Source organism: Triplophysa dalaica, chromosome 17 (genome assembly GCF_015846415.1).
Source record: "Triplophysa dalaica isolate WHDGS20190420 chromosome 17, ASM1584641v1, whole genome shotgun sequence".
NCBI classification, from domain to species: domain Eukaryota; kingdom Metazoa; phylum Chordata; class Actinopteri; order Cypriniformes; family Nemacheilidae; genus Triplophysa; species Triplophysa dalaica.
This window is the reverse complement of record NC_079558.1, coordinates 22,515,389-22,527,287: the sequence shown is the minus strand read 5'-3', so window position 1 is coordinate 22,527,287 and position 11,899 is coordinate 22,515,389. Positions and strand designations below refer to the sequence as shown.

Genomic DNA, 11,899 nt, shown 5'->3' with positions numbered 1-11,899 from the left:
TTGGCTCTCGCGATACTATGATGTCATGTAGTGCGCGGCGCCGCGGGGCCGCCGTGCTCACCGACCTGACACGAGCTTCGCTGTCACCGCAGGTTCAGTCACGGCGGAGATCTTGACCATCATGAACGAAACACTTCACGCGTTTGACTTCGAGCGTCAGTTTGACGACCGAGCGGCGAATGAATGGTTTCAGGTGAACAGGTGAGTCCATGCAGACGAAAACTAACTTTATAAACTTGTGTAAACGCCTTAAACTCCTGCCAATCAAAAACAGGAGACTAAACACAGCTTGACGTGCTCACAGCAGACTTCTGCACATAGAATGAAATGTGTATTTCTACAGGTGTCTGCTGCTGGAAACAGTTATGTAAGATTGAAAAAATACATATTTACAAATAAAGTTGAGATAACATGCTGTTATGATATTTAATAGTGGAAACAACATCTAGATGATGCACTTATGACTAACTTAAAGATGATTTATGTTTATTCATTTTTCTATGTCCCTAATGTTTCGTCAGGGTCATTCTCATCAGAAATGGTCACTGTAAAATGACCAGACAAAAGTACAGAGTATCATTTAGTGAGTTTCTTTTATGCTGAACGTCCAGTTAATGAGAGATTGTATAAGAAGATTTATGACTGCAATTGATCTGTGATCGGATCGGATCAGATCAGGTTCATGTGATGGACAGCCAGACAACCGTTGACCTGCAGCAGATTGTGACATCAACGTCTGCCAAGTGTCTGAAATTCCTTTCATTTCAGATGCTTTTACACGATACTGCTGATGTCAACACCAATAGAGACGTTTTCATGATTTGACTTCAACTAGAATTGAGTTTTCTTCATGAATGATGGTTTGTGTGTTTTCAGCGGTCTGTCGTTTGTGTTTTCTGGCACATATGCGGCTGGGATATACTTCGGCCGTGTGTTTATGAAGGACAGACAAAAGTTTGACCTGCGGACTCCTCTCATGCTCTGGTCTTTGTGTCTGGCTGTGTTCAGGTGAGACTCGTGCAGATTATTCTCAACAGGTTTCTGTCCCTCAGATGGAGTAGATAACACACAGAGAGGAAAATGTGTTTCTAGATGTTTTTTCAGATAGACAGGTGATGAGCAGATGACTGTGACTGTAACTAAACAGAACACATTCAGAACATTCAGTCAGATATTGCGGCTGTTGTTTTGTTGTTGATCAGTGCGATCGGTGCCGTGAGGACGAGCTGGTACGTGATTAATCTTCTGTCATCGGACGGGTTCCATCAGACTGTGTGTGACACAGCGTTCTTCGGCGACCCCGTCAGCAAGTTCTGGGCGTTCGCTTTTACCATCAGTAAAGTCCCTGAGCTCGGTAAGATCCTTCTTCACTCGCTCATCTGCTATCATCAAAAAACATTTAAAAGTACTGAAGTCATTGATCTGAGAGAAGAGCACACACACCCACGCACACACACACACACACACACACACGTGATGATGTGCTTTGTCTTTCTGCAGGTGACACTGTGTTCATCGTTCTTCGTAAGCAGCGTTTGATTTTCTTGCACTGGTATCATCACATCACAGTTCTTCTCTACACCTGGTACTCATACAGAGACCGTGTGGCCGGAGGCTGCTGGTTCATGTCCATGAATTACACCGTTCACGCCGTCATGTACGGTTATTACGCAGCGAAAGCCGGCGGTCTGCGCGTGCCGAGGCCGGTGGCCGTTCTGATCACAGCGCTGCAGATCGTGCAGATGATTGTGGGCTTCAGCCTGATGGGACTGATGTTCAGATGGAGAGACGAGGTCCACTGCGTGGCCAACACAAACAACCTGATATATGGATCTGTCATGTATCTGAGTTACCTGCTGCTCTTCTCTTCCTTCTTCTATCAGTCGTACATCAGAGGAGCCGCCGGGCCGGACCACAAGAGACCAATGAAACGAGAGTAAGAACGGCGCTGTGAGCTCAGTGTGCACATCTGAGAGTGACTGCGATGAATCGATGCTGATGTGAGAAATAAACATCATCATCATCAGACTAGATATGACTGAACATTAGTCTGTACCACTTCTGATTGTTTTAATCTGCTCAGGAGTGAAGAGTTTTTGATTTGTAAAGAAGTTTTTAATCATCACAAGTGGAAATACTCAGGGCAAACACTTTAATAACATTTGTTGATTTGTTTTGATAATGTTTAAATGGTAAGAGAGCAAGGAGTTGATATACTGTAACACTGATTGGTCATGTGACACTTTCCTGTAATTTCTTGTTATTTTGGTGAAACACTGTTTACTCTGTGTCTGATGATCAGAACATGTGTGAGATCAGATTTTCATGACCGGAGAGTGTACACTAGTCAGGGTTCATTCGGATGAACGCCAGCGCTGTAGAAATGTTGCAACACCTGTTCAGGTGAGATAGTCGTCACAGAGATTCTCCCGCATCTGTTAATCCATCCATCTCTAAAACCTCATTATTTGACTTGTTATTCGTGTAACATTAAAAAACAACTAATAAACAACATATTGTGTGCAACTTGTTCTTAAACCTGATCTGTGTTATCATGTTGCTTGAAATATGCTCAGATGTTCCGTATAAAACCCTTCAGGTCACCACAAACTCCTCATAATCATTAGTGTGTGTTTGTGTGAGTGTGTTTGTGTGTGTTCGCGTTTGTTTGTTTGTTTGTGTGTGTGTGCGCTTGCTTTCGTGTGTTTGTTCGTGTAAGATGTCTGTGTGTGTGCGGTGTGTTTGTTCGTGTGCGTCTTTCTCTCTGTCTGTGTGTGTGCTCGCGCGTGTGTGTGTGTGTTTGTTCGTGTGCGTCTTTCTCTCTGTCTGTGTGTGTGTGTGTGTGTGTTTGTTTGTTCGTGTGCGTCTTTCTCTCTGTCTGTGTGTGTGCGCTCGCGCGTGTGTGTGTGTGTTTGTTCGTGTGCGTCTTTCTCTCTGTCTGTGTGTGTGTGTGTGTGTTTGTTTGTTCGTGTGCGTCTTTCTCTCTGTCTGTGTGTGTGCGCTCGCGCGTGTGTGTGTGTGTGTGTGTGTGTTTGTTCGTGTGCGTCTTTCTCTCTGTCTGTGTGTGTGTGTTTGTTCGTGTGCGTCTTTCTCTCTGTCTGTGTGTGTGTGTGTGTGTGTTTGTTTGTTCGTGTGCGTCTTTCTCTCTGTCTGTGTGTGTGCGCTCGCGCGTGTGTGTGTGTGTGTGTGTGTGTTTGTTCGTGTGCGTCTTTCTCTCTGTCTGTGTGTGTGTGTTTGTTCGTGTGCGTCTTTCTCTCTGTCTGTGTGTGTGTGTGTGTGTTTGTTCGTGTGCGTCTTTCTCTCTGTCTGTGTGTGTGCTCGCGCGTGTGTGTGTGTTTGTTCGTGTGCGTCTTTCTCTCTGTCTGTGTGTGTGTGTGTGTGTGTGTTTGTTCGTGTGCGTCTTTCTCTCTGTCTGTCTGTGTGTGTGCTCGCGCGTGTGTGCGTGTGTGTGTGTGTGTGTGTGTGCGCGATGTGTAGGTCTTCAGTTGTTCCAGCAGGTGTCGCGTGTTCTCTGAAGTTGAATGCATGACTGATTAAGAGGAGGAGCTTTAACACTGAACTCAGATCAGATGTGTGTGTGATGTTGTGCAGTCAGTCAGTGTGTGAGATTCATTCAGATCTTCAGTCACAATGTCTCTGTGTGTGTTGATTCCCATCAGTCTGCCCGTCTTCACACTGCCTGCTATCGGGATCATGTGAGTTTTTCTTTCATTCTAGATCAATTTATTTGTTTTAAATCAGAGAGTTCAGTGCTGCTGGAAGTTCAACAGTTAGTTACATCTCAAACTACAGACAGTGAAGGAGGGATTCTATCACACATCATCAGTCATAGTGTAGAAGTGTGTGTTTAGTATTGTTCAACCTGGAAAAGTGATGTCATCCACACATTATGATGCTTATAAGCATTCTGTTTCTACACGACTAGAATGATGTGAATGTTTAAGTAAAGGTTAGGTTGTGTGTTTAAGTTGTGTACAGATTATTATTGTCTGAGTAAAATGTGTGTGTTTGTGTTTTAACTGTTATATTCACAGATATACGATGGCTCTGAAGAATCAACACGTGTGTCCGGTCAATAACTGGTGAATATTTAAGTTTCCTCACATGATGGATCTCATCACATATCAATAGAATCATCACCACACTTGATGAGATCAATCAGCTGTTGTGTTGTGTTGACTCATGTTATCTGTTGTGATTGATCAGTGTGAAGTATAAAAGTGTGTTTGTGTTCATTATGTGTCATTCACAGGGTTTATAACTCAACATGTCACAGTCCTTTAACCCTTCAGAGCACTTCTGACCTGTGCTGCACACTCGACAACATCCCACTCATCAGGTTACCACAACACACCACAAAAAAGACCCACAGCACACAAATACCACTCTAAGTTCTGCTCAACCAGCTGTTTTCCTAATACACGTGTGTGTGATTTTGTGTGTGTGTGTGTGTGTGTGTGTGTGTGTCTGTGTGTGCAGTAAATGTGGTGATGTTCCTCCGGAGAGCTGCTGGTTCAGTCTGCTGTGTACGGCTTCATCATTTATGGGTTAGAGAAACTGATATCTCAACACACACACACACACACCTGAGGAAATTACTTCTTCTGAATTTTGTGTTGTGTTTCAGTGATTGTGATTTTTGTGTTTCAGTGATTGTGATTGTTGTGTTTCAGTGATTGTGATTGTTGTGTTTCAGTGATTGTGATTGTTGTGTTTCAGTGATTGTGATTGTTGTGTTTCAGTGATTGTGATTGTTGTGTTTCAGTGATTGTGATTGTTGTGTTTCAGTGATTGTGATTGTTGTGTGTCAGTGATTGTGATTGTTGTGTGTCAGTGATTGTGATTGTTGTGTTTCAGTGATTGTGATTGTTGTGTGTCAGGGATTGTGATTGTTGTGTTTCAGTGATTGTGATTGTTGTGTTTCAGTGATTGTGATTGTTGTGTGTCAGGGATTGTGATTGTTGTGTGTCAGTGATTGTGATTGTTGTGTTTCAGTGATTGTGATTGTTGTGTGTCAGTGATTGTGATTGTTGTGTTTCAGTGATTGTGATTGTTGTGTGTCAGTGATTGTGATTGTTGTGTTTCAGTGATTGTGATTGTTGTGTTTCAGTGATTGTGTTGTGTGTCAGTGATTGTGATTGTTGTGTTTCAGTGATTGTGATTGTTGTGTTTCAGTGATTGTGATTGTTGTGTTTCAGTGATTGTGATTGTTGTGTTTCAGTGATTGTAATTGTTGTGTTTCAGTGATTGTGATTGTTGTGTGTCAGGGATTGTGATTGTTGTGTTTCAGTGATTGTGATTGTTGTGTTTCAGTGATTGTGATTGTTGTGTGTCAGTGATTGTGATTGTTGTGTTTCAGTGATTGTGATTGTTGTGTTTCAGTGATTGTGATTGTTGTGTGTCAGTGATTGTGATTGTTGTGTTTCAGTGATTGTGATTGTTGTGTTTCAGTGATTGTGATTGTTGTGTTTCAGTGATTGTGATTGTTGTGTTTCAGTGATTGTGATTGTTGTGTTTCAGTGATTGTGATTGTTGTGTTTCAGTGATTGTGATTGTTGTGTTTCAGTGATTGTGATTGTTGTGTGTCAGTGATTGTGATTGTTGTGTGTCAGTGATTGTGATTGTTGTGTGTCAGTGATTGTGATTGTTGTGTGTCAGTGATTGTGATTGTTGTGTTTCAGTGATTGTGATTGTTGTGTTTCAGTGATTGTGATTGTTGTGTTTCAGTGATTGTGATTGTTGTGTTTCAGTGATTGTGATTGTTGTGTTTCAGTGATTGTGATAGGTGTGCTGCGGTACGCACAGGTGATTCATAAGCAGAGGAACAGTGTGTTGAATGTTGAGGGTCTTTGTGCTGGATGGCTCTGTGCTGCTGGACTGATGATCGTAGGAAACTTCCAGGTAAGACAACTGAGACATCAGGACGTTTCTCTTTCAGTAACACACATGTTGTTGCTCTGTCTGGATGAACTGATCATGATCTGATATGAATCATCAGTGTCGTGTACGCGTTCTCAGACTGTGTGTGTTTGTTTTGTGCAGGTGGATCATGCTAAACTTGTTCATTATGTGGGAGCAGCTCTGTGTTTTCCAGCCAGTCTGCTGTTTGTGTGTGTGCAGACGCTGCTGTCGTACCGCACAGCCGAGACACACAGAGACATGAACACGGCTCATGTGAGACTACTGCTCACCACACTGGCCTTGACCTCCCTCATCCTCAGTATCCTTCACTGTGTGTGTGTTCAGCATCACTTTTAAATGAGTTTCATACAGTCCCGTCTGACTGTTGGGATGGTTTCCACCTTAACGTTTGTCCTGTAGGTGGTGTGTTCTTTATCCAGGAGAGTTTTGTTCTTCAGCATGGAGCTGCAGTGATGGAATGGTTGTTTGCCATCATCGTGCTGCTGTTTTACGGCTCATTCTCACATGAGTTCAGGTGTATATCTGCAGAAACTCTTGTGTCTGTGGTGAGAAAACACCGACACTCTGAGGATCACCCAGGAACTTCAGAGAAATTACAGACAAACATTTGACGAGTTCTTTTTGGGGAAAGAGTTTTGTAAACGTAAATGTGATGTTTTCAGGAAAAAACTTTTTTTACACTTCAATGTACTCTTTCAGACTTGGCAGCTTAACATTACATTTCTCTTTTAGTTCATCTGTATTTATACTGAAGTGATGGATCAGTGTTTCATCTGATTTCTGTTGTGTTTCTCATGAGTTTTCTCCTGTTGTTTTGTTAACTATGTTGTTACCAGTGTTGGGTGTAACTAGTTACTAAGTAATTAGTTACTGTAATTTAATTACTTTTCCCTTGAAAAAGTAAAGTAAGGGATTACTTGTATGTTTTCTGTAATTTAAATACAGTTACTTTTGATGTAATTATACTAAATACTTTGTTAAATATATGCGTGTGCAATAGCGTAATTGACTTCAAAATTCAAAGTCTTACTTTAAAATCTGAGCTTTAATGTATAATTCTCACATTTGTAATACTTTGGTCAGTTAATAATATTATTTGAATGAATTCAATAAGCCGTTTCATGTATATTCTTGAATCACTGAACTAATCAAGGTTTTATATTGATGTGGATATAAAAAGTAATTAGTAATGAGTAACTAAATACTTTTTGGACAGAGTAATTTGGACCGTAATCTAATTACACTATTGAATATGTAATGAGTAACTAGTAATTAATTACTTTTTCAGAGTAACTTACCCAAGACTGGTTGTTACTATCATAGTTTATTAACTTTGTTAAAACAATAAAGACATTTTTTCCATGAGTTTTGTCATTTTTCTAGACTGTGATAAGAAACATTAAACACATATGAACAGAATTATACTAAATCAATTTTCGTTCGTCGTTTTAAATGGATCAGTGGAACTAATGTTACTGTTTGCGTGAGGCCGCCGGAAGCGCGTCACGCGTGCGCCGTTACCATAGAGACTTGAGACCACAAACGGACTCATCGTCTCGCAAACACAGTATCGCGTCTGTGTGTAATCTCGTCAATAAAACACTGAATATTTGTGTATGTGACACTGTGTTGAGTGTGTTTGAGATGATGGATTCAGAGTATGTGAGGAAGAGTTTGGGTCGATGTCTCGCGGAGGGTTTGACCGAAATCACTGAACAGAGACCACTGGATCCCATTGAGTTCCTCGTGCACTGGATCCACAAATATAAACTCAACCATGACGTCACGCAGCAGGTAGACGTCACACACACACTATAGACCATACAGGATGATAAAAAAGATTAAAAATAAAAAAACATGGCAAGGATTGTGAAGTACTTTCAGTTCACTGAGATATATCTGATTTAACCTTATAATGGTTGTTCATGTGATGGTTAAATAACGTCCCTAACAGATTCATCACTATATTTAAAATCAGGATATTTATATATATTTTTCTATAGAGATCCACCTATCAGAGACAGTTAGAGGATGAGAAGCGTCGCGGTCGAGAGGAATCAGACCATCAGAAACTCCTCCAGGAGGAACAGAAGGACATCAGAGCTGATTCTTCTGATGTATGTCAAAGAAAACAATTGTTTGTCTTCAAGCGCATTTCATCTTAATTCCTCATTTCTACTGTTTCTCTGATCTGAAAGGTTAAAGAAGAGTCGGAACCTGTGAGATCTAGCAGAGATCCGTCTGAAGCTCATGAGAGAGATGATCAGGTGTGTATCATTACACCGGCTCAACATCTGCTCGTTTCATCTCATTCCTCTGTACAACATACACACACACACACATGTGAGACTGACTCTGTCGCTCAGGATTTGAATCTCAGTCTCAGAAACACTCACATTGAGATTATGATGATTTGTGTCCATGTCTTAACAGATCAGGACAGAAAGCGCTCCTGACATTCAGACGTCCACGGATCCACAGATGGAGGAAGTGGATGAAGTGTCCGAGCGATCAGATGTGATGAATGACAGCCGTGCAGCAGAACAGGTCATCATCACATCACATCACATCTAGAGATGCTCTCTCTATTGAATTAATATCATCTTTATTGTCTGTAAGGAGCTTCATGAGGATGACGCAGATGGTGTGGAACAGACCTCTGAGATCCCGAGCGATCCAAAGGTACTGTACATGTCTTCACCTGTCAATCATATAAAAACGACATCATCAGGCGTTCAGTCTCTGTCTGTGTCCTCATGTGAAGGGTGAAAGTGAAGCGGACGGATCTGAAGTGAATCCAGTTGAAGAGAATGAAGCACAAGAAGAGAAATCAGATGAAGGTTCAGACGAGAGACGGACAGAAACACAGGATCTGATGAATCTGGTCAGTGTTTTCAGTTGTGAACCAGCAGATGGAGTCGATGCACTGCTTGTGTTTCAATCAAACAGAATAAATGAGTTGATGATGTCACTCCTCACAGGAAACAGATAGACCTGAGGCTGGAGATGATGACACAGTCACACCTGAGGATTCAGCTCAACCTGTGGAACCAGAGGTGAAGATTCAGATCTGTGACATCATCAGAAACACAAAATCAGACCCGTGGATAAGAAATAACGTCACATTTCTTAGTGAAGTTTGGACGTATTTCTTAAAATCAGTGTTTTGTTTCTTTTAGATATTTTGTATATTGTGTAGTATATTACACAAAAGAGAATTCTATGTGACCCTGCCTGTGAAAACCCAGATCAAATCAGTTTGTAGTTTGTTGTTTTCTACACAAGTTCGTCCTTCATAATTTAAAGAACATTTTGTGCCAATAAAACCTTGATCTTTTGACTGACTTGAGTGAAGAACATGTTGAAGAACCGCAGCTGCTGATGGACTTCACAGACAGGGTCACACATATCTCCAGCAGAATCTGTTTCTGTCCATTATTTTGACATTAAACAAACAGCAGCTTACAGAGAAATCCCTCCTCATACGTGTGTCATGTGTTTCTGTGTACAGGAGGAAGAGAAGAGAACCTGAGGCCATCATCACGCACATTTACATCACATCTGTGTGTTTCTGTTGCTGTTCCTAAGAGATATTTAGTTTGACATTATCTGATCTCACAAACTCTTTCATTGAAAGCACTCGTTTACAATAAACATCTTACTGTCCTGTGAGGAACACGCGTGTGAAGACTCAATGTTTCTGTGTGTTCAGACTCTTGTGTAACAGTCAATCCACATTGTGACCCATAATCTGCATTTAAACCTTGTGAGCACACACACACACACACACACACACACTCAAGCGCTTGTGTAAGACTGTTGGTTATAAGTACAGCAGGGGTGTCTGGAGCGAGATCAGATCTTTCATGCTGTGAGTCTGAGGTGAGTTATGGAGCTTGTGACCCGAGCCGTGAGCTCTTTGGGTTTGGTGTTCACCGAGGCGTTGAGATCTTTCACAGAGATGTTTCTCACACAACCTGTTTGTGCAACCCTCTCAAATCTGAGTGAAACTGTACTGAAGTCTCTAAACGGAGGTGAGTGAATTTACTCTCACCCCAAAAACTACTGCAAATCTCACCTAAAATAACTCAAGTGACTGTGTCAGATTGTGTGTGATGTTAAAAGAACGCTTTCCTCTCGACTATCATCACTGTGAAGTTTTATGTTATCACCTGCTTTTTTAAGAAATACTAAAACAATAAAAAGTCTTTTTTGTTAGTGAATCAAGAGAAGGATTGTGAATGAAGACAGGATTTGTCTGCGTTCTGTGAGTTAGAAAACATATTGATATATCTCAAAGATGTCACTGCTGCTGTTACAAAACCATTAGAATGACTGAAACACATTCTTGAGAAACGACGGCGTGTTTGGTCTGTATGTGAGAGTTCTGTGTGTGTAAAAAGTCCATTTGTTTCCCTTGTGTGCAGATGACCGCGTGTTTAAAGCCAGAGAACTGTGGGAAAGTTCAGGAGCTGTGATCATGGCTGTCAGGAGACCTGGATGATTTCTCTGCAGAGAGGTACACACACACACACACACACATGGACACACACACATATGTAGGCACAAACACACGGACAGTCGGACACACACGGACACACACACATAAAACACACACACATGCATGCACATACACACAGTCGGACACAAACGTACACGGACACATGCAGACTAATCTATTTCAATTATTATAAGTCAAAGTTCTTAAATGTTTTTGTTGAATGTGTGTGTGTGTGTGCGTGTGTGTGTGTGTGTGTGTGTGTGTGTGTGTGTGTGTTGTCAGGAGGCGTGTGAGCTCTCCTCTCTGAAGGCTCAGTTAGATGACAGTGGAGTTTCTCTGTATGCTGTGGTGAAGGAGAACATCGGAACAGAGATCCAGGACTTCAGACCATTCTTTCATGGAGAAATCTTTCTGGATGAGAAGGTAGATGAAACATAGGAGAGATATCTGACCAGCTGCTAGAAAAATATTCTCAAAATGTTACTCAAGACGAAGGTCATCAGACGTTCATCAGTTGAGTTGTTGTGTTTGATCAGAGAGGTTTCTACGGGCCTCAAGAACGTCTGATGGGTTTCTCTGGGTTACTGCGTGCCGGTGTCTGGAGGAACGGCTGGAGAGCGTTTCAGAATGGTTCTCGGGGTAACGTGTCGGGTGAAGGGTTCGTCTTGGGGGCTGTATACGTCATTGGCCCACGTCAACAGGTAAACACACTTACTGGTGATTATTATTCAGGATATTCCCTAAAAATCAAATCCTCAAATGACTGTAAACGACACTCAAAAAAAAGTATCCCAGCAAGTAGAATGAGTGTGATTCCTCTACATATCTCATTCATTCTAAATTTAGCCAAACGTGAATAGACCCCTTCTTTAAATGTATTTGTTTGTATGTTCCACAGGGAATCTTGCTGGAGCACAGAGAGATGGAGTTTGGAGATAAAATAAACAAATGTGATGTTATTGAAGCTGTTAAAAAGATAAAAACATAATATGTGTTTCTGGAGTAACAGCAGTCATGAGAGATCTCATGTAACGTAACATGAAAGAAAGATCATGAAAAGAGTCAGATACACTATAAAGACTTAAGAAATGTTTCATATTGTTCAAGGGCACATGTGTGTATGTGTGTGTGTGTGTGGTTGATGACGGACTGACTTTAAACTCTAAATGAAGTAGCAGTCTCGATGTTTCACACACACACACACACACACACACACACACACCTGAATCTTCAAGAATAAAAACAATGAACAATGAGTCAATAAAAAACCCAACATTTGTGTCATACTTGAATCTGTTAGTGTATATTGAATTGGTAGACCTACATGATAAATGTCAGTGGGGCTTTAGGCCACATCATAGCATGGAACCGCACTTGTTCAAATGAGAAATGATCTACTCCTAGCATCAGACCAAGACTGTTTTTCACTCCGTAGTGCTGCACTAGATACCAGAGATCATGCCATACCGCTAGATC

The 11,899-nt window shown here is 41.4% G+C and overlaps 4 protein-coding genes across 4 annotated transcripts; all 4 read left to right on the top strand.

The window, feature by feature from the left end:
- The first annotated feature begins 44 nt into the window (after nt 1-44).
- Nucleotides 45-2,531, top strand: zgc:92749 (Elongation of very long chain fatty acids protein 6-like). The gene is made up of 4 exons (XM_056771521.1): nt 45-201; nt 877-1,008; nt 1,203-1,354; nt 1,501-2,531. The coding sequence occupies exons 1-4, from the start codon at nt 122-124 to the stop codon at nt 1,938-1,940; spliced, it is 804 nt and encodes a 267-aa protein (XP_056627499.1). The 5' UTR covers nt 45-121; the 3' UTR covers nt 1,941-2,531.
- Nucleotides 2,532-2,762: 231 nt separating this feature from the next.
- Nucleotides 2,763-7,286, top strand: zgc:86738 (Transmembrane protein 150A-like). Its single transcript, XM_056771483.1, has 7 exons — nt 2,763-3,695; nt 4,035-4,082; nt 4,253-4,339; nt 4,480-4,547; nt 5,774-5,901; nt 6,043-6,220; nt 6,322-7,286. The coding sequence occupies exons 1-7, from the start codon at nt 3,631-3,633 to the stop codon at nt 6,531-6,533; spliced, it is 786 nt and encodes a 261-aa protein (XP_056627461.1). The 5' UTR covers nt 2,763-3,630; the 3' UTR covers nt 6,534-7,286.
- Nucleotides 7,287-7,426: 140 nt separating this feature from the next.
- Nucleotides 7,427-9,598, top strand: dydc2 (DPY30 domain containing 2). The gene is made up of 8 exons (XM_056771846.1): nt 7,427-7,716; nt 7,926-8,039; nt 8,121-8,189; nt 8,356-8,469; nt 8,542-8,604; nt 8,687-8,806; nt 8,904-8,978; nt 9,434-9,598. The coding sequence occupies exons 1-8, from the start codon at nt 7,567-7,569 to the stop codon at nt 9,452-9,454; spliced, it is 726 nt and encodes a 241-aa protein (XP_056627824.1). The 5' UTR covers nt 7,427-7,566; the 3' UTR covers nt 9,455-9,598.
- Nucleotides 9,599-9,772: 174 nt separating this feature from the next.
- Nucleotides 9,773-11,707, top strand: selenou1b (selenoprotein U1b). Its single transcript, XM_056771684.1, has 5 exons — nt 9,773-9,956; nt 10,350-10,441; nt 10,706-10,846; nt 10,960-11,124; nt 11,322-11,707. Exons 1-5 carry the CDS (start codon nt 9,812-9,814, stop codon nt 11,409-11,411), a joined length of 633 nt encoding a protein of 210 aa, XP_056627662.1. The 5' UTR covers nt 9,773-9,811; the 3' UTR covers nt 11,412-11,707.
- The last annotated feature ends 192 nt before the right edge of the window (nt 11,708-11,899 follow it).

Coding starts and splice junctions, on each gene's coding strand:
- zgc:92749 (XM_056771521.1), top strand. CDS start 122: ATGAACGAAACACTTCACGCGTTTGACTTCGAGCGTCAGTTTGACGAC. Junction 202..876: donor GAATGGTTTCAGGTGAACAG/GTGAGTCCATGC, acceptor GTGTGTTTTCAG/CGGTCTGTCGTTTGTGTTTT. Junction 1,009..1,202: donor TTGTGTCTGGCTGTGTTCAG/GTGAGACTCGTG, acceptor GTTGTTGATCAG/TGCGATCGGTGCCGTGAGGA.
- zgc:86738 (XM_056771483.1), top strand. CDS start 3,631: ATGTCTCTGTGTGTGTTGATTCCCATCAGTCTGCCCGTCTTCACACTG. Junction 4,083..4,252: donor GTGTGTCCGGTCAATAACTG/GTGAATATTTAA, acceptor TGTCATTCACAG/GGTTTATAACTCAACATGTC. Junction 6,221..6,321: donor CTTGACCTCCCTCATCCTCA/GTATCCTTCACT, acceptor TTTGTCCTGTAG/GTGGTGTGTTCTTTATCCAG.
- dydc2 (XM_056771846.1), top strand. CDS start 7,567: ATGATGGATTCAGAGTATGTGAGGAAGAGTTTGGGTCGATGTCTCGCG. Junction 8,040..8,120: donor TCAGAGCTGATTCTTCTGAT/GTATGTCAAAGA, acceptor CTGATCTGAAAG/GTTAAAGAAGAGTCGGAACC. Junction 8,470..8,541: donor ACAGCCGTGCAGCAGAACAG/GTCATCATCACA, acceptor ATTGTCTGTAAG/GAGCTTCATGAGGATGACGC.